Source organism: Lacerta agilis, chromosome 9 (genome assembly GCF_009819535.1).
Source record: "Lacerta agilis isolate rLacAgi1 chromosome 9, rLacAgi1.pri, whole genome shotgun sequence".
Lineage (NCBI taxonomy): Eukaryota > Metazoa > Chordata > Lepidosauria > Squamata > Lacertidae > Lacerta > Lacerta agilis.
The window spans coordinates 60,062,724-60,083,708 of record NC_046320.1 but is presented as its reverse complement, the minus strand read 5'-3'; the positions used below and the strand labels follow the sequence as shown (position 1 = coordinate 60,083,708).

General features: G+C 45.1%; 1 protein-coding gene across 7 annotated transcripts in view; it reads left to right on the top strand.

The window, feature by feature from the left end:
• The first annotated feature begins 309 nt into the window (after window positions 1-309).
• PTPN13 (protein tyrosine phosphatase non-receptor type 13) overlaps window positions 310-20,985 on the top strand; it is a 107,971-nt gene continuing 87,295 nt past the window's right edge. For 6 of the 7 annotated variants that reach the window (XM_033160655.1, XM_033160654.1, XM_033160656.1 and 3 more), the window contains exon 1: window positions 5,587-5,706. In XM_033160655.1, coding sequence (XP_033016546.1) covers window positions 5,592-5,706 — 115 coding nt within the window. In that variant the 5' untranslated portion in view covers window positions 5,587-5,591. Of the gene's footprint in view, window positions 331-5,586; window positions 5,707-20,985 lie in introns of those variants that run through there. The other variant, XM_033160650.1, reaches the window with a different exon arrangement.

Genomic DNA, 20,985 nt, shown 5'->3' with positions numbered 1-20,985 from the left:
TTTTTTCCTAGAGAGGTAGCTGTGTTAGCCTTTTGAAGCTTAAACAACAAAGTGTCTTGTGGCTGCTTTAAGAGTAATAAATTCACCGTGGGCCGCAGTCTACTTTGCCAGCGCATGAAGTGTAATTCCAAATTGGCAGACATATACAGTATGTGGGATAAATATCAGTCTCATATAACAAGCATGCTTAGCTCTAGTTAATGCCTGAAGGGGTTAAGACCATAGAGTAAGCAGTTCTGCCAGACTTAACTAGGTCACGCCCCCTCACCTTGGGAGGAAGGGTTACCAAAGCCTTTGTTCATTCTCTTGCACCATGTGACTGATCAGAAAGTATGTATGGGTTGGTTGTCCCAAGCTTAGACTGTGTTTCTATAATTTGTGTTTCTATACAAATAATTAAGAAACTCTTACCTTTTTGAAACTCTTTTGCTTCCTTTCTTTTCTTGCTACTTTATTGAAAAGCACATGAATCTGACTTTTGAAGAGTTTGCAAGTAAACATTTTTAACTGACCAAGCATGTTGTCTATTTTTCTTTGCTAAGGGAAGTAAGGGGAACTTTGGAAGGAATTTAGAAGGGAATATCTTAAAGGTCTATCAACCTATATTTCCAAGCTTTACTTTCTTGCATGTTTTGTGATTAGCTCAGCTGCGGCTCTCTCACCAAGAGAGTGTTTGTCCCAAACCTGGATCTAGGCATCCTGGGAATTCTTTCATTCATTTTTTAAAAAAAGTATTTTTAATTAAAGATTTTCTTGATTTACAAAGGTGTGTGCAATGTCTCTCTCGTATTTTTTCCATTGTAACATTTTTACAAATCAGTTTCGGTTGTTGAGACATTAGGAAGAGAAGGGGGAAAGAGGTGGGTGGGATGGGGAGATGGGTGGGGTGGGGTGGTGATGTTTTTATTCTACTTAATATATGTAGAATTTGGTGTCAGCGTTGTTTGTGTAGGTTCTCTGTTGTTCGCTTGTGCTCCTTTGGCGGTGAGAGAGGTTGGGGTTGGCGTAGGGTGTGATTGTTCATTTGTGGTTGGCTGTGGTGGTCTTTGGTTTCCTCTGTGATTGGGGTGGGTGAGTGTTTTCGATCAGGTTAGCTATATTGATTTGTATGCTGTCGGTAGATTTTTGCCATTGTCTTGTTGGGCTGTGTGTGTGATGAAGGGGAGCTTCTTTCATTCATTTAAATCAATTCCAAACATTAAAAAATCCAACAATATAGTTGAGAGTTCGTGTGGGAGGGAACATTGGGAGAAAAAATGAAATGCAAAAAAAAAAAAAACTCCAGACAGTGATGTAATAACATAAAAGCAAAATAATTACAATGATCAGTTAATGAGGCTGTGCTGGTGATAACACACACTTCCTGGCATTGGTAAGCTAGTTAATGCACAAGACAAGGGGAGAGCGCCTGTGCTGCTTCTCCTAAATTTCACTGTTGGGTTTAATAATACCTACCATGGTATCCTCCCAGACTAGGTTTGTGGAATGGGTATTCTGGGTACTATTTTGCAGTGGCTCCACTCCTCTCTCCAGGGTTGGTTCCAGAGAGTGGTATCTGAAGAGTGCTCTTCAGCCCCTGATAAGTTACGCTATAGGGTTTTGCAGGGCACAGCCCCCCCCCCCCGCTGTTTATCATCTACATGAAGCCATTGGGAGCAGAGTTTGAAGAATGGTGTCATGAACACACTAAGGACTGTGTTCATGACTGTTGAAAGGTGTGGCTGCTCAGGAGCTGTATGGGTTGAATGAGGGTAATTAAACTGAGCTTTGAATCTTAGTACAATGGAGGTTATGTGGGTGAGTGGTTTTCGAAAATTGCCTGTTTTGGGTGAGGGTTGACTGGAGGAACAGGTGCATAGCTTGGCAAGTGCTCTTGGATACGTGTTTGACACTGGATGTAGAAACTTTTCATTGTCTAGGAGTGCCTTCTGCCATCTTTGACTGGTGCCAACAGTTGTGTCTGTTCCTGGATTGGGATGCTTTAGTTGTGGCATTGGTCCAGGCATTGGTAACCTCCTCCAGATTGGATTACGGCAATGCGCTGCATGTGGAACATCTTTCAAGGTTGGTTTGGATGCTGCAGGTATGGCAGAAGGCCAAAGCAAGGCTGTTGAAGGGGGTATGTAACACTGTGATGAATGAGCTGCCAGTATGGGAAACGTGTAGGGAAACATAGGAAGCTGCCATAAACAAAGTCAGATTATTGGTCCATATAGCTGCAACCTTTATGGGCAACATGACTGAAAACCTTTGTTTCTTTCAGTTGTGCTATATAAATTTCCAATACTAGTTGGTTTATGATGATCCATTATTTTCCATGATATTCCTTTTACCATTATATCATGTCGATTAACTTCTTATCATGGAGGTAGGGTGGTGAACTGTCTGGGGTTCTTAAGCTGTGTTTGCTGCATTGCAAGGGGTTGGAGTAGATGACCTTGGGATTTCTTTTCAACTCTTAAACCCTGTGGTTCAATTGGTTCAATTAAAAAAAATTAAGCGGGAAATTGTTTAATTTTCTTCCCCCATCCCTGATATATTATAGCCAAATTTGCCAAGTTGTATGAGTTCACTTTTCTCATACACTTTTCTCATATCTATTATCAAATCAAGCAAACATTGTCAGGGTAGTTTTATTGCAGAAATAAAGGGCTTTTAGGAAACAGCATCATTGTCAAACTGGTGGTTTTGCACCATTCTTTTCTCCAGTAATACATCTGTGGCATATAATTCTTGGCAGTACATGATGATGGGATTACAAGCAAGTATGAAATGGCTCTAGGCGTACAAGTGAACTCAAACTATGAAAACATGAGCTTTCACTTCGGTTTAGTCACAAAGGTTCAGACTTTCAACCTGGAAATACCAGCACAGGAGGGCAAAACCCACGACTCAAGTAGGATTTAATATGTGCCACCTGAAGCACTCTAGAGCCCCTCTCACAATGGTGGCAACCTGTGAAAAACAGTCATGCCGTTTTTAGTGTGCTTATATTGGGGGTGGGTGGGTGGGTGTGTTAATTAACAACTGGACCTGGAACAAAATGCCATATAAAGTGCTTCTTATTCAGGGCTCCTTCTATTTAGCCATAGCCTCTTCAACATATTTCATTGCATTCACTCCATGCCCCAGCAGTCATCAGATACTCTCAGAAGAATGCGTGCTCAGTCCTCAGTAGGCAATTCTGCAGTTTTTCCCTTAAGCTTTTACTCTAAAAGTGTTACGTACTTCCGGAAATTTGGGTGTTGATACCTCCCTATTGTGTGTGGATGGTTCTGTTTTGACCACTTAAGGTTCCACACTTGGAAAACTGAGTGTGCTTTCAGAATACAGTGGAACCTCGGTTGTTGAAATTAATCCATTCCGGAAGACCGTTTGACTTCTGAAACATTCGACAACCGAGAAGCAATTGCCGGTCAACAAAATCCATTGAAAAAATGGAGAAAAGCGCCTTGGAAGCTGTTCGACTTCTGAGATGCATTCGAAAATAGAAGCATTCACTTCTGGGTTGTCGCTGTTCGAAAGCCAAAATGTTCAACTTCTGAAGCATTCAACAACCGAGGTTCCACTGTATAGTATTTGCTGCAGAATATCAGCATTCCCCCCCCTCTTTTTTAAAGCAGGTTGCTATTCCTTATGATTGAAAATACATGCTTGAAACGGTGTTTACTGTGCCTGGTGCTAAATGAAGTCCTGAGTAACTTTTCCAAGGAGCAGAGCTTCAGTATCCTGCATAGCTTCCTTGTCTGTCGTCGTGACTTCCAAAAGCAGAATGAATTGTGTGAAAGGAAGAACTCATTCAAATGTCTTGTATTTGCACATTTTATCCAGGCTGAAGATTTTTAAATTCTTGTTGCAGAAGTTCTGGGGTTGGTTTTTGAGGTGATTCCTCTCCCCCCAGCTTACACAGGTTTTGTTAGCGGAGGAGCTGTTGAAACTTGAAAGCTGCTTTCTTGATAGCAGCTGGCTGGATACTTAATAAGTTATTACCCATAAAATCTCTCTTTAGTAAATCACTATCTTGGGCAACAAGATTTATAAAACAGGCGGCACCAATTAGGTTTAGGGATGGTTTGCAGAACAGCCCAGAGGGAATCGCTGGTCTGTTTTCAGCTGTGCTGTAGCGCCATCATTACAAGTGGCTAAGTGGTGCTACTGCAGCTTCCGAATCAGCAGAGATCAGGTGACACAAATAGCCAGTTGGGTCACATTATCATTATCATTATTATTATTGTTATTATTATTGTTGTTGTTATTATTATTATTATTATTGTTTCTTCTATACTGCCCTTCATCCAAAGATCACAGGGCAGTTTACAATATGAAAACTTAAAAATACATCCCATGATAACAAACAAACAAAAACCCTTAAAGTTTGAAAGGCCATGGATATTTTATTTAGCCAGACGCCTAAAGATATGTAATGAAAGCACCAGGCAGGCTTCCATGGGGAACGTACCCCACAAGCGGGGAGCCACTGCAGAAAAGGCCCGTTCTCATGTTGCCTCCCTCTGGATCGGTGATTGCAGGGTCTGAGTTGGTTCATATGGGAAGAGGAGGCCCATGAGGTATTGCAGTCCTGAGCTGTTTAAGGCTTAATAGGTCAAAACCAGTACAGTGGTACCTCGAGTTGTGGACACGATCCGTTCAGGGGTGCCGTTTGCACCCCGAAAAGTCTGCATCCTGAGCGGAGATATTGCGCTTCTGCACATGTGCAGGCCGCGCAGAGTGCTTCTGTGCGTGCGGCGAAACCCGGAAGTAAACACTTCCAGGTTTGCCGCGTTTGTAACATGGAAAAATGCAACCTGCAGCGGATGTAACTAGAGGTATGACTGTACTTTAAATTAGGCCCAGAAACAAATTGGAAGCCAGTGCAGTTGTATGTTCAAAACTTCTTGCCCTGGTGAGTGTACTGGCCCTACAGAAGCTCTGGCTTTTGTCCTGACACTTCAGTCCGAGCAACTTGCAGTTGGTGAATTGCAGACAGACTGTGTTACGGGAGGGGTTGTAGCTCAATGGCAAAGCCCCACATACTTCGCATGCAGAAGGTCACAGGTTCAATCCTCTGTGTCTCCAGGGAGAGCTGGGAAAGACCCTTGTCTGGAGAGTCAGTCAGCTTAAGACAGTACCAAACATCTCCTTATTTTTCCTGCCTGCCTCTGGGCTACTAGCCCTGATGTGTGAGAGAGGAAGATTGATATGAGCACCAAAATTAATCCTACAGTTGCAGAACTTAGCCAGGGCAGTTCTGTAAGGAAAAATATTTTTTAAAATGCCGCTTAGTACATTTAATGTGAGAATTGAACCTATGGAACTGTCTTAGTCCCAATAAGACCTTTGGTCCGTCAAGTCCCAAACTGTCTACTCTGACTGGAAGCAACCCCTCTTCGTATGCCCTGTGCATACAAGATGTTTTCAGGAATCTAAATATTGTGTTTTGGAGGTAGGTTTGATTTGCTCTTGCCCTTGTAGTTGCCTTCAGAGCAAAATTCCTCCCGAATTCTATGCAAATAGTAAGCATCAGAAAGACCTGAATGGAGTCCTGGCGCATTCTTGAACAAGTGTCTTCTTGTCTTGATTCCTCAGATAACATGCATGTGTCACTAGCTGAAGCCCTGGAGGTTCGGGGAGGACCACTGCATGAAGAAGAAATATGGGCTGTATTGAATCAAAGCGCGGAAAGCCTTCAGGAGTTGTTCCGGAAAGGTAAGGTCCTGACTTGTAGCAGAAGCTTTGCAGGGAGTGGGGACTTTGTGGTTGACCTGTGCATAACTGTGTGTGTGTGTGTGTGTGTGTGTGTGTGTGTTTGTGTGTTGGAGAACACTGTCATGGATTCCTGTATAAGGGCAAAAATGGGAATAAATGGAGCCCAGTACATTGGAAGGTATTTGGCTTATTAAATCACATCTGCAAAATTAAATTTCTAGCAAAATGACAAATAAGTGCCAGACATTAGTCATTCCAGTGCCTCTGTATTTATTTATTTATTTATTTATTTATTTATTTATTTATTGGACAGAACAGTGGGATGTTATTGCTGGAAAATAGAACAGAATAACAGGGACCTGCAACAAAACACTACAGTGCATCGTCCTAAGACGTTTGCTTCCTTTTAGGGTGCTAGCCAGCCATGTCCTTCTTGAGGCTACTCCATTCCATCACCTCTCCCATTTTTCTTTTCCAGCTGTACTCAGTATTTGTCCTTGTCGTGCTGTTGTTGGGATTTTTTGCGGGGAAAGGGTGGGCGGAGGAGTGGCGCTGATACCTCTTTTATGTTCCGTCATCCTCGTCACCCAAGTTTGCTAGTTGCATGGCACTGCCTACGTGTTTCTTTTTCCTTATCTTCATGAGCCAAAGGGCTAGAGACTAGATTTCATCAATATACAGTCGTACCTTGGAAGTCAAACGGAACCCGTTCCGGAAGTCCGTTCGACTTCCAAAATGTTCGAAAACCAAAGCGTGGCTTCTGGTTAGCTGCATTCCAAAGCTGCGGAAGCCCCGTCGGATGTTTGGCTTCCCAAAATAGTTCGCAAACCGGAACAATCACTTCTGGGTTTGCGACGTTCGAGAACTACCAGTAAGCCGTTCAACTTCCAAGGTACAAATGTATCATCCCAAACCGGTTTGAAATCCATATCATGATATTGATTTCATAATGTTTGACCTGGCAATAGATAGCGAATCATGGTGTGTGTATGTGTGTGTTACACAAAAATCACAATGTGGGGAAAACCATGGAGCCAGCGAATACCTCAGTCTATATAGTTCCATCCTTATATCAGACATTGTGATATATCCGTATATTGTGATGTTCAGCTGGTTATTTATCCTGATGTTGAAAACCAGCTATCGCCCAGCCCTTCTAGAGACTTGCTTTGTGCTTTAATGAAAGATGAACATTCTAAGAAGGGATCTAGAATATTGGTCAGGGGAAATGTTCCCATAGCCTACCAACAAGCTATGGGTCAGAGTGCATGGTGGTAGCCCTCATGCTGCTGGAGCGTTGCGTCAGCCGCTTTTGATTTATCAGCATTAATGAAAAGTTGAGTTGGAGAAATGGCCGTTCTGTAAGTTCCCATCCCAAGCACTTGAAGCTCTGTGATGACACATTTGGCGCCGTGTCAAGGAGAAAAGCCTGGGGCAGTCTCTCCTCCTACTCCAAACTCCTTAATGCGAAAAATGAGTCTCAAAGGTCATGTTTTATTGCCGTTCCAAAAAAGCAACGCCCACAAGAGCCCACCGCCCTCTCTGTGAGTGCATAGCCAAGGTCCTTGGGGGAAATGGTCCTTTATCTCAGTAAACCCAGTTGTGCACATCCTGTCGTCCTTTTCCCTCTCTGAAAAGTGGGGAATTAAAACCCATTTTCTCTTCTGCCTTTGCTTGCTCTTTTCTTCATTCATTTAAAACGATTTCATTCCCACTGCAGGCCAGTTCACTGTTGAAGAGTGGAGATAGGGGACCATTGTACTGTGCCCTGCGTTTATCCTAGGAGGAATATATATCTATATAGAGAGTAGAACTGTAGGGAGAGGAGATAGCATAATAATTATCTGTAGCTGACTGCAATTTATATATATCCATCATCACTGCAGTAATAGAAATAATAACTGTGCTTAGTATTCCCACAACAGTTAAGAATGTTCAAAGCCACACATTTTTCTGTACAGTGGTACCTCAGGTTACAGACGCTTCAGGTTACATACGCTTCAGGTTACATACTCCGCTAACCCAGAAATAATGCTTCAGGTTAAAAACTTTGCTTCAGGATAAGAACAGAAATCGTGCTCTGGCGGCGCAGCGGCAGCGGGATGTCCCATTAGCTAAAGTGGTGCTGCTTCAGGTTAAGAACAGTTTCAGGTTAAGAAGGGACCTCTGGAACGAATTAAGTACATAACCAGAGCCAGTGTGGTGTAGTGGTTAAGAGCGGTAGACTCGTAATCTGGGGAACTGGGTTCGTGTCTCCACTCCTCCACATGCAGCTGCTGGGTGACCTTGGGCTAATCACACTTCTTTGAAGTCTCTTAGCCCCACTCACCTCACAGTGTGTTTGTTGTGGGGGAGGAAGGGAAAGGAGAATGTTAGCCGCTTTGAGACTCCTTCGGGTAGTGAAAAGCGGGATATCAAATTCAAACTCTTCTACCACTGTAGTTCTGCTTATTGCAGCTCAGCGAAGCAGGTCAGTGTTATTGTCTCCATGTTAAGGTTAGACACCTTTGCTAGTCTGGTGTCTTCCAGGTGTTTCGGGCCACAACTCCCATCAGCCCCTGATGGGAGTTGTGGTCCAAAACACTTGGAAGGCATCAAGCTGGTGAAGGCTGCTTTAGAATGCTCTCAGGCCACTTCATTTGCATTATCTCAGGATAATCCTAGACAGGGCCGGCCCAAGACATCTGCTAGGGAAGAGGGAGTGACTGGAGATCTACATCAGGAAGAAATGGAGAACAAAGATCTACTCTGGCGACAAGGTTGAGAGGAGACCCAGCAGGGCCACGTATTTGCCAAGAGGCCGCTGTAGAGGTGGCAACTTGGCCTCCAAGGAGCTTGCCAGAGCTGCTGCTGCCCCTGTGGAACCTGCCACCTGAGGCAGTCCCTTTACCTTGTCTCATGGAAGGTGTAGTCCTGATCCTAGATGCTTGGAAGAAGTCCCTCACTCTTGTTCGATTGGAAGGTTTCTACCCCAGTTTTCCTTTTTTTAAAAAGAAGGGGGGGAGCTCAAGGCAACATTGCAGCTAGCGCAGAATGCAATGGCTCGGCTGTTCTAGGAGATATCCTACCATAACCACAGGGACGAGGGAGAAATTCTTCTTGGTTTGTCGTTCCAGATCAATACGAGAACTGAAGCACAGCCATCCTTCAAAACACTAGATTTTGCAGTGCGGTTCTCCAGCCAAGTAATATGTACAAAATTGTGTATACTGCGGTAAAGCACGGTTAAGAATGCATATATTTGCGGAAATGACGTATTAAAAATATTAGGCAAAATTGCATGCAGAAATAAGTGTATCAGGAGAAATCCACACTAAAATGCAGGTGCTTTTCCGTGAGGAGTTTTTCATGAGCCTCTGTTTTGCTTCCAGATTGATTGGCACTCCACCCTCAAGTTTGCTTTTAGAGGGAATGGCGATGAACAGTTCTGTTCTCTGCGCTCTGAGAGCTCCTGTATTGTTATTTTTTACTATCTATAAAGGAAGTCTGAATTGTAAACCAGTCCTATGCACCTTCACCCAAAAAGATGCTTCGTTTTCTTCAGCGTAATTTCCAAGGACTAATCCTGTTCAGAAAGCCCTCTTGCGCAGTCTGGGAATTGCCTGGGATTCATGAGATTTACTGTCCTTGAATTCTGTGATGATCTGAAGCTTGATACTGTCCTCACAAACACACAAATAAAGCCTTTTTATTGATTCACATGCACACTTCTGAATTGCACGCTTACTTTCGGATCCCTGCATTGTCTTCAGACCGCTTTGAGGGAACTGCACAGGCGATGTAGTAAGAGTTCCCTGTCCTTTCATCTTCCATAAATAGGGGTTTTATTATTAAGTCGTAAAACCAAACCAAATGGGGACTGTGAAAACACCGCGCAAATGTGCCTTTCATTGCTTTTCTTGAAAAGTGGGAAGGGATTGTGCAATGTTTTTGGTATTGATTAGTCATTCTGAAGACTTTTTAACCACATCTAGTGCCAGCCCGCAGTCATATATCTTATTGGCAACGTGAAATCAGGAAATGTTACAAGCCATCCACTTCCCTCCCCTTCAGCCACCCCTTCAGCCATTTCTTAGCATGCTCTGTTGTTGTTTAGTAATTGAGGAGTGGTATTTTGCATTTTTCTCAAGGTGATTTACAAACACTCCATAAAAGAACAACTAAAAACACCGTTAAAAGGAGTTGCAAAGTACGCTTTAGAAACAGTACAAAATGAACAGCTAAAGGCAGGGAGACCTTTTCCTCCTGCTGGGAAATCTTGCTTAAACAGAAATGTCTTCAGTTGTTCCCGGGAAGTACAGATAGTGGGTGCCTTTCGTTTCTCAATGGGGATGAAAGCACACCTCTTGAGTTAGTGTGATTTTAAGGAGAAACTCCCCTGCACAGCACAGTGGCCTACTGGGTATATAAGGGTGATCTCTCAAATAACCTCGCTCTTGACATGTAGAGTCCTTTATAAGTTAGTGCCACAAACCTTGAACTTGGCCCAGTAGCTGATTGGCAGTCTGTGCATATCCTGCAAACCAGGTATTACCATATTGGCCTGAATATAAGCCTCACTTTTCCCCCAAATTCTGACCGTGAAAAGTTAAAGTGCGGCTTAAATTTGCGACCTTACAAAAATTGGCTTTTACGATATCACTGCTGAAACAGACGTATGGTAAAACAGAACGGGTGTGAGTGCCTGCGGAATTTTAAGGGAGCAGCTTATATTCGGGTGTTGACTTTTTTCCTCCCCCCCCCGAATTTTAAAGGTGCGGCTTATATTCGGGCCAATATGGTATATACTGAAGAGGTAACAGGGCTTAGTGAGCTGGGAGAGTCTGTGGCAGAAAGAAGTCCAGAGGCAGAAGCAGAAACAGGAGAGAAGGGAAGCCAAGAGGCAGAGATGAGTCAGGCTAGTGTAGAGGCATGGATATCTCTCCCTCCTGCTGCAACAAGTTCCCCACCCCCCGAACCAGGAGAGGCATGAAGTGGGAGGAGCAAAGGCAGGCATGTAGGCGCAGTCTCCAAATGCTTGGAAAAACCCTGGAGAGGAGAAGACATAGCTGGCTGTGTGGAAGCAGGGACGTTTAGTCTTGGCAAATGCTTCATGGGGGCCAGACCTGAGTCGCTGTTCTCACTGGGCCTGGCATTCCTGTGCTGATCTTGTTTTGCTAATAAAGAGTTAACACCAGTTTGCTTGGTGTGATTAACTGGTGGCTTCCTCCTGTAATTTAATAGACATAGATCCATAGGGTTGAGATGGCAGCTATTGTATCCAACTTTCGTACGTACAGGGTCACGCCGTCATTAAAACTGATGTGTATTCTCCAACATGCTGACCTCATACTGGAGCTACTTTCCTCTTAGAGAAGCTCACACAGTTCCATTTTGACTTGGGGCCACTTTACACATCACAAAACTCTTGAATGGAAAGTAGATTGCTACATAGAACCATCACTTGCGCACCAGATTCTGCTGCAATTAACACATGTGGAGGAAAATAGATGCATGGCCATTTGTCATTACCTCCATGCTGTTTATGAGCATTTTCCTATAAGGAACTGTTCTGTGTGCAAGAAATCCTTAATGTCTGAAGAAGCCCCAAGAGAGCATCTCATCGCCCTAGGCTGAGACACCCCCCCCAGCACCCAAGATTTCTAGCAAATGAAACTATCGTTATTTATTATATTTAATAATGAGGAGGAGGAGGATGGAGATAATTCCTCAGATGTTTATGTGAGAGTGCCCTCGAGCTAGCAGAGCACTTGCTTAATACCAGCTTCTAAGATCGAAGCGATAACAACAAAGCCACTTCTTGCTCTGGCTGGGATTCCCAGGCAACACTCCTAGACAATGGGATCACAGATACTTGTGTATAACTATTAGAGCATGGCTTCTAGCCCAGTATTGATGATGTACATCATGTTGTAGTAATCTTTCCATATTTTTTTTCCTGAGCCGAGGAACTTGTTACTCCTGATTTAGAAAGCAATCTTTAAGGCTGTCCTAATGCATGTAAGATAGAGGTATGTGTGTGTGTGTGTGTGTGTGTGTGTGTGAATTGTGTGTTTGGTGTTTATATAGTCCCACCCACTTTTGGGCCCCAGCCACTACTGGAATGTGGCCCTTGAGTGCTTTCCACTAAGGTAATCCAACCCTCAAGCCAAAAACAAAACACACACTTCTTCACCCCTTTTGTAAGAACGGCATTTCTAAATTAATAGTCCTTGTTTTTTATAAGCAACAAAAGTAGGTTAGGAGTTGTGATCTCCTATGGTCAGGCATTGGATGTTGCTCAACCTGGATAGCTCAGCTGGTTAAGAACATGAGGTTGCACGTTCGATCCCCACGTGGGACAGTTGAATATTCCTGCATTGCAGTGGGTAGACCAGTGTTTTTCAACCTTTTTTGGGCAAAGGCACACTTGTTTCATGAAAAAAATCACGAGGCACACCACCATTAGAAAATGTTTAAAAAATTAACTCTGTGCCTATATTAACTATATATAAAGTAATTCTCTTGAATAGGAATCAAATAAACACAAAGAAAGTATTTTATAATTCTTGGACTTAAGATCAGTGGTCCCCAAACTAAGACCCGGGGGCCGGATGTGGCCCAATCACCTTCTAAATGCTGCCCGCGGATGGTCCAGGAATCAGCGTGTTTTTACAGAATTGGAACCTGTCCTTTTATTTAAAATGCATCTCTGGGTTATTTGTGGGGCATAGGAATTTGTTCATATTTTTTTCAAAATATAGTCCAGCCCCAAGTAAGGTCTGAGGGACTCTAGTCTTGTACCTGAGTGACTTTTTGTGACAAAGACATGAGTGGAGAAGCTCCTGAGACATCCTGACATGATATAATTAACTGCCATGCCACACTTCAGAGCCCAGCCAATGTGGTGTTTCCCTTTTTTGTGATGATCTTGTGTACAATTCACGGCAGTGGTTGTCCACATACCTGTGCACGGCAGTGGTTGTCCACACCGTGCTGTCCCCCTGGGACCCTCACCATGGGCAGTGCCCTGGGACGCTTGACTTGCCCCCCCCCCAGCGGTGCACAGCATGTGTGCTGCTTAGGGTGCTGGAGCAGCTAGCTCCTCCTCTGGCAATTAGGCTTCCTTGGGTGTTTTTTTATTCCTCCCTCCCTGCTTTTATTTTGGGGGAGAACATAATAAAGAGCAGGATCAATTCTGGTGAAGTCTGTAAAACTTAAGAGTCTGAGCATCTCACAATAATTTATTTGGTTATAAAAACAAAAGCATGTGCTTCAAAAATATCCACTTCAGCCCCTGGTCTCCTTTAAATAATGATCTTTAAAATGACAACAGTATGATGCAACATTGAACAAATTGGGCAGGTGTGTCCAAGCATCTCAGAACCACAGTTTTCAGTTAGGAAAATTAGTGATGTTTGTTTATAAGATTGTTAAGGCTCCAAAACTATAACGAATGACCAATGCATAAGGTTTGCACTGATGGACACAGAAAGCCCCAAGCCCCACCTCCAGCAGTGGGGCAGATCCATTGCTGCATCCAAAGTTATACTTTTGGTGGCCAGGACAAAAGGTGAGAGAATGGTTGTTGATTTGCCTGTTGCACTAGTTCAGTGCGGGTCAGAAACGCAAACCAGCCGGCGAGAAGCGCCCCTCATTCCGCCCTCCAGCGAAGCCCCAGGCCAAGCCCTTCCCAAAGGGAAGCTCCGCTAAGGCAGCCTCAGAAAGCGAGCCTGCTCCTTCCTCCTGCAGACTCGGGGACGACAGGGCTCCCTTCAGAAAACCGCTGCCGCCGCTCCAGCCTCCCTCTTGCCGCCTTCAAACCTCTTCCCTCGCTTGACCACCAGAGCTGCCTCGTGCCCGCTACTTACCCGCCACGTCCCCTCAGGGCGCCGGCCGAGCAGCGCAGCCGAGCGAGGAGGTTGCGGGGGAGGCGGCGGCGGCAGCGAGACCAACTCGTCCTCCTCGCGCCGCCAAAATCTCACGCACGCGCATGCCACCAAGCGCCATCACCACACACGCCTTCGCGCCTTTATAGCACGTTGCCGGCCCCGCCCCTCACCCCGTGTTGGCCCATTTCCCAGTCACTTTAACGGGATCGCACTCCTATTGGGAAAGAAGCTGCAACCGGACTTCTTCACCCTCCACTTAGGAGCAGCCCAAGTTCCCAAATCCGATTGGCCTCGGAACCCCACTCGCGACAAGGCGCGTACGGAGCGCAGGACCCCTTCAGGGCCACGCCGACGGCCGAGGAGGCGGGGAACTCCGGCAGGCCGGAGGGCGCAGACGATTGGCTGGCGGGAGGGCGAAGGAAGGAGGGAGGCACTTTTGAGGCAGCCGGCGTCTCTTTTCGGCTCTGTGTACAAACGCGCGGGCTGACCCTGATTAGCTGAAGGAAGGCAACAACAGCGGCCGGGACGTTTTTCCCACGGCACACCAGGCAACATCTCGCGGCACACTAGTGTGCCGCGGAACAGTGGTTGAAAAACACTGGGGTAGACGATCCTCCGGGTCCCTTCCAACTCTATGATTCTACTCCTTATGTTGTCTTGATAATCTGGCCTCCATAATGTCATCTGTGAAAGGGAGCAATTAATGCATTGGCTTACGGGATAGTTGTGTAGTTCAGCGCTTTGTTGTTGTTTAGTCGTTCAGTCATGTCCGACTCTTCGTGACCCCATGGACCAGAGCACGCCAGGCACTCCTGTCTTCCACTGCCTCCCGCAGTTTGTTCAGACTCATGTTGGTAGCTTCGAGAACACTGTCCAACCATCTTGTCCTCTGTCGTCCCCTTCTCCTTGTGCCCTCCCATCTTTCCCAACATCAGGGTCTTTTATGATGCAAAACCCAACAGCATTTGGGGTGACGTTGAAACTTGAAATTGAAGGTGAGCCAACAGAACATGCCCCCTTGCTTATGTCAGTACATGGAGGAAACTAGATGACAGCTCAGTTTTAAACCACATTGCGTGCAGAGAGTTCAAGGTTCGATTCCAGCACTGTCAGCTAAAGGGTCTCTGGTGGAAGGATTCCTGCCAGAGACGTTAGGAGGCCACTTCCAGTCAAGAGTACTGAGCTAAATGATCCGGTGGTCTGACTCGATTCAAGGCAGCCTCTTATGTCCAAGAAACATTGATAAGAACGTCAGAATTGTTTTGCTTAATAAGATCAGAGGCTCATCAAGCTTAAAATGCTGACTCCAACAGTTGCCAGCCACATCCACCTAAAAGCTCGTAAGGATTACGGACCTGTGGTTTGTCTCTTGCGCTTGGTAACGGGTGATGCAAGTGAGACCTGCAGTGAAATGTTGCAGTATAGAGTGCTCCCCTTCTCTCTTCTTGGGATATGTCATTCCGGCCCCCGGAATTCTATTTTTTAAACTCTTTGACAGTCTGTCGGCATGCTGTACCCATTGCACATGGCTCTTTCCCTCCCTAAAGCTTTTTTGTACGCAGACTTCCCCTGAAACCTTCAGATTTGTGCATGGGAAGGTACCATTCCATCTACATAAGGAGCCTCACTCAGAGTTCACAGTTACTTGAATAGGATGCTGACTCTGAATGCAGAGGCTCCGATTTTGGGCGTTGATCCGCCTTGTCCTTTGTCAGCTCCAAAGTTATGTAAGCCGCCGATGACCACCGCAACATGAGAAATGTGGATTCTAAGAAGGCGCATCTGCAGGAGGCACATGAGGTCCCCTTGGCAGGGCTGCAAAGCAAGCCATTTAACACAGTTTTCCATGCCCTAATTCATAGCATTAGCAGGAGTCGCTGAGCAGGGAGGGAAAGGCCGGCAATTTTTAACCTCCATTTCAACATCAAAATATATGCCAGGCTAATCTGCACAAAGATGCCTATCCCAGGCCAGTCCTATTATTCCACCTGTTTAATTACCTGCATTAGCACTTGTCATTCAGAGGGTGTGTGCTGTGTCTTGTAGTCTTCTGTTGCATACAGACGCATGCTGCATCTTGTACGCTTATACTGCATGAGGTCAGAAATAACAGGTCTTTCCAGTGATGTTTCTTTTATGTGTTATGGGCATCGGTGTATGTAGAAGAGCAGGTCTTTCCTTTTTCTGTTGTTCTTCTGAAAAGTCAGTTAGGTGTTGCCTCTTTAAACAGGATAGCTTACCAAACTGCAGAAGGCAACTCTTAATGGAGACTTTCTGCCCTTTCCATTTATAGTGGCATTGTTGCTGTTTGATCTTAAGTTTTTAAGAGCGATTTTGCAGCTCATTGTCTGCTCCTTTGGTCATATGATGCTGTTGTTGGAGAGTTGAGTGTGGGGTTTTCCCTTCCACGCTAATAGCAGGTTGTGCTTCACTTGAGAACATTTCTGTGGCTGTCACGGTAGTTCCTCCAGCTAGGAAATGCCTGGAGTTATGAATGAGGGGATATTCTTTCCATGGCTTAAAATATATATCTCTATATCTATATCTATATCTATATCTATATCTATCTATCTATTTAATGCCTAGTATTCCAGAATTCTAACTTTGTGGGCATATAGGAGATTTGAAGAGGAATTACCATACTTTTCCGTGTATAAGTCTGTTTTTCTCCTTAGAAATCAAGCTAAAAACATGGGGTCGTCTTATACATGGGTAGTGCATAGGGTGGACGTTTGATTGGTTGCTGTTGTGCCTGTCAGCGGCTATTGTGCGTGTCATTGGTTGCTACGTCAATGGGTGGTGTTGATTGGCCGACGCTGCGGCAAATGGGCGGGCAATTGGCAGCTTCTGCCAGCGAGGGGACAGACAGCACAGGAGGCAGATTTAGTGACGCGTGCAGGTGAGCAACTTTCGGCATGCCCCCCTAAAAAAAAAAAAAGCTCAACAACCCTTGGTAATCCTCCACCAAAAAAGCTCAACAACTTTGTGCCATCTCCCCCCCATTTTCTTAAATTTCACTCCCCAAAAATAGGGGGCGTCTTATACACGGGGGCTTCTTATAGACAGAAAGGTACGGTATGTGTGTGCCTGAGCTATGGCGAACCTGGTAATTGTGACGAAATCTTGTCAATCTTGTTGCGTGAACATGTACAAGTGCCAGCCAACCTCGCACAACTCTGTGCCCGTGATGTGTCGGGAGATTCACTGAATCAGTAAATATCCACGGTGCCGCTTATGCCTTCATGACACCGTGACAGGTGGGTGGGAGGTGCCAACTTTTGTAAGGAAAGGGAGTGCTCTTGCCTTGTCCAGGACTCATATTGCGAAACAGGGAGGTTCTGTACAAACTGTCAAGTCCTAGTTAGGGAATGTAAGAATAATAAAGACAACTCAATCAATCCTTTACAATTATCGGGCTTACCTAGCAACATAAAACTTTTGACTATGTTCCAGTTGACCTCTTGTACTCACTACCAGTAACCCAGTAATTGCTCCTCTTAGGAGCACCAGAAAGCATGCAAAATTACTCCCTCCTCCATTGTATTTTTCACAACAACCCTATGAGGTAGGTTAGGCTTCATTGCTGAGTAAGGATTTGGATCTGGGTCTCCTCCAGGACTTGTCTGACATTCTGACCACTATACCAGTGGTTCCCAACTGCCCCCCCAAAAGATCTTGAAAATTGCAAAGGGTCTTGGCAGAATTCCTTTTCTCTGTGTTGCACTGTGCTAAATGCTGCGTGATTTTTAATTGCATCTTTCTTTGTTATGCTGTACCTTTGGAGTAGTTGTTTTTGTTTATGGTTGTCTTTGTTTTGGTTTCTATTATGTGTTTTTATATTGTGGCTTTATGTTGTAACTGCCCTGAGACATGTGGATATAGGGCAGTATACAAATTTAATCAATAATAATAGTAATAATACAACGTAGGAAATTAAAGAAGCAATAAAAATGCAGTTAAAAATGAGTACGAACATGCAGTGGGTGTGCTGTCTCCCATCTTCAACCACAAACCCACAGACCTGCCATGGACCACCTGAATGTAGCTCACAGACGATTGGTGGACCACAGTTTGAGAACAACAACACCATGCTGGCCCACACAAATGCACATCCTGGCAACCTGTTTGTTGTGGTGGAGTAGATTTGTGCATGTAGAGTGATGCCGTGCTTCTAATATAAAAGAGCACCCAAAGCATGAATATCAAGGCCAGGTGCTGGGACCACCCATCTCCCACCCAGTCCTTGCACACAGGCTGCATGTCTGGCATTGTGGTGTGTGTTCCCTGGAAAGCAGAAAAGATGACTCTGTTAAGATACTAAGGACCAAGCAGAGAATTTCAGAATCTGCCCACTGTTTTGTATGGGTGGTCACAGGTTATTTTAGCAGAGGCATGCTCAGTTACTGCTTAATTGTGTTTTCATCTCACCCTTCTTCTAGAAATTTTAAAGCATCTGTAACGGATCTGCCCTTATGCAGGGTATGGTCAGAAACCCCAGCATGTGAAGAGTAATAATAATAATAATAATAATAATAATAATAATAATAATAATAATAATAATTTATTTGTACCCCGCCCATCTGGCTGGGTCTCCCCAGCCACTCTGGGCGGCTTCCACCAAACATTAAAATACATTTAAAATATCACAGTTTAAAAACTTCCCTAAACAGGGCTGCCTTCAGGTATTTTCTAAATGTCAGGTAGTTGTTTATTCCCTTGACTTCTGATGGGAGGGCGTTCCACAGGGCGGGCGCCACTACCGAGAAGGCTCTCTGCCTGGTTCCCTGTAGTTTTGCTTCTCGCAGTGAGGGAACCGACAGAAGGCCCTTGGCGCTGGATCTCAGTGTCCGGGCTGAATGATGGGGGTGGAGACGCTCCTTCAGGTATACAGGACCGAGGCCGTTTAGGGCTTTAAAGGTCAGCACCAACACTTTGAATTGTGCTCGGAAACGTTCTGGGAGCCAAAGTAGATCTCTCAGGACCGGTGTTATGTGGTCCTGGCGGCCACTCCCAGTCACCAGTCTAGCTGCCGCATTCTGGATTAATTGCAGTTTCCGGGTCACCTTCAAAGGTAGCCCCACATAGAGCACATTGCAGTGGTCCAATCGGGAGATAACCAGAGCATGTACCACTTTGGCGAGGCAGTCTGCGGGCAGGTAGGGTCTCAGCCTGCGTACCAGATGGAGCTGGTAGACAGCCGCCCTGGACACAGAATTAACCTGTGCCTCCATGGACAGCTGTGAGTCCAAAATGACTCCCAGGCTGCACACCTGGTCCTTCAGGGGCACAGTTAAGATTCCGTCTGTTTGAGGGGCAGTTCGCTCGCAGGAGGCGGGACTTTTGCCCTTTAAAAGGTGGGAGCGGCAGTTGGTGAGGAGGGAGAAAGAGGGAGTGAGTGGTGACTGAGGGAGAGAGGGTTAGAGACCAGGATAGTGGTGGGTAGGTTAGGCTAGGTCGAAGGTTTAGTATGTTATACTGAATAGAAAACCTTTTATGCTGTTAGGAAACTACGTTTAAACATTTGATTCTCTGAAACAGTTATGCTCTAAAAAGAAAATAAAGACTAGTTTTGTTGCTATAAGTCAGTCATCAATTTTTGGGTCCAGCGGGTTTTAACTGCTCATGAAGAGGTGAACGCATGGAAGAGTCCAAACTGTCCTGCGGGGTGTTAGTTTGTGTCTTTGGGATTTCACTCAGGAGGGGCTAGTGGGCTGAAACATTGTGTATGCCACTGAGTTGCTAAAAGGGTTTAGCAGACTGATACAGTGAGGGATCTAGAGAGAGAGACCCTGGGGCTGTAGGCAATAAGGTGTTTAACCCCTGAAGCCCAGAGCAAGGATTATAAACGGCCGCAGCAGCTGGACAAAGACACTCCGGTTACTAAGATACTCCTATTTTATAACTACAAGGGAGTTAAGGTGGCTAATTAGTCTGACCCGGAACACCTGAGCAATAAAAATAAAATAAAAATAAATAAACTTAGTAACAGGGGAGGGGAGTGTGAAAGGGAGGTTCGTTGCAGCATCCTCACAACAAACCCGTGAGGTAGGTTAGCCTGAGAGCGACTGACTCTAGTTCACACTGTTCACTTTTTGTTTGGGTGGGTGCTCTTAAGCAGGAGCATACTGTCTCACCGCTATGCTGTCATTGAGTTGACACAGAGAGAGGCAAAGGGAATGGCTTTGCACCAGTAATGTGATCAAAATAATTCTGGCTTTTCTTGAATTGTGAAATTGTTGCCTTTTTGTTGCACATCCAAACAGATTGCAAGAAATCATCTGCTTTTTGTTTTGTGCCATTGCCTTGTTTGCCGGAATAATGAGGCTGCATTGCCTTCATAAATATACGCTTTAAAAAACCAAACAAACAAACAAACTTAGTTTTCTTCTGGCACTGCTTATTAAAACTCACAAGGCTTCTGTGACCAGGCTGCATAGCTCTAGAATTAGCTCACCGATCTGGTAGCTAATTGCTGAAAATGACACACAACTGACCAAGGGCCATACAAAAACAAAAAACAAAAATTCCAGTGGTCCTGGAAAGAAGATTAAAATTCCCTTTCGCTGGAAGAACTCCTGCATTTTGAGGGTGGGGAGAGCGGGGAGATTTAGAAGCAACAATACTTTGGAGGAGAGTGACAGGGGAGTCACTTGAGAGCAACTGTGCAGAGACAGAAACAGGAGTGACTTTTTGGGGTGGGGGGTTAGGGAGGTATTTAAAAAAGCACAACTCAACTTAAAAATCACTTTATACATGGACACTCTGCATCAAAGGGCTTCTGAGTGGGAGGACCCAAATGGCAAACCACTTTGTTTTCCTCCATTGTCGCTGCGGAGGATGCAACGGTGCAAGGTATTTAGAAGGGGAACAACAAGAGGCTCTCGGGGCATATTATAAAGCAACTTCCTTTGTTTAATTGACATTTAGCTGAGTTAAGGAGTGCACAGCCCTGTCCGCAGCCTCAACAAGGGACAGAGCAGTGGGTGGTTTTGCCTAGACGAGATCTGGGGCAAGACTCAGTCCAGGGAGAGAGGCCAGGCAGTGTAGGAGGTGAAAGAAGACCAGGCAAGCATGCGAGAGGAGGACCCAGGAGCATAGGCCATTGACATGGCTGCCTGCCAGCTATTCCTTTGTTAGGAATGCTTACTTGGCTGATGAGAGCTGATTGTTGGGACATGGTCTCCTGCTCTCCGGAGATCTCTCTTCAGGGTTTTAAAAGAGAGTCACCCCCACCATGAACTAAGGAGAATGATAGGATGGTGACTTAACGGGTCGCCGAATAGAGGAAATGCGTCATCTGGAAAGAGGGCACAGATTTGCCTAAACATTGCATACGTGAAGTTCTGTGAATAGAGATGGACATTTAAAAATAATTGCTGTAATTTAAATAGGAAAAAGGGACACGGGT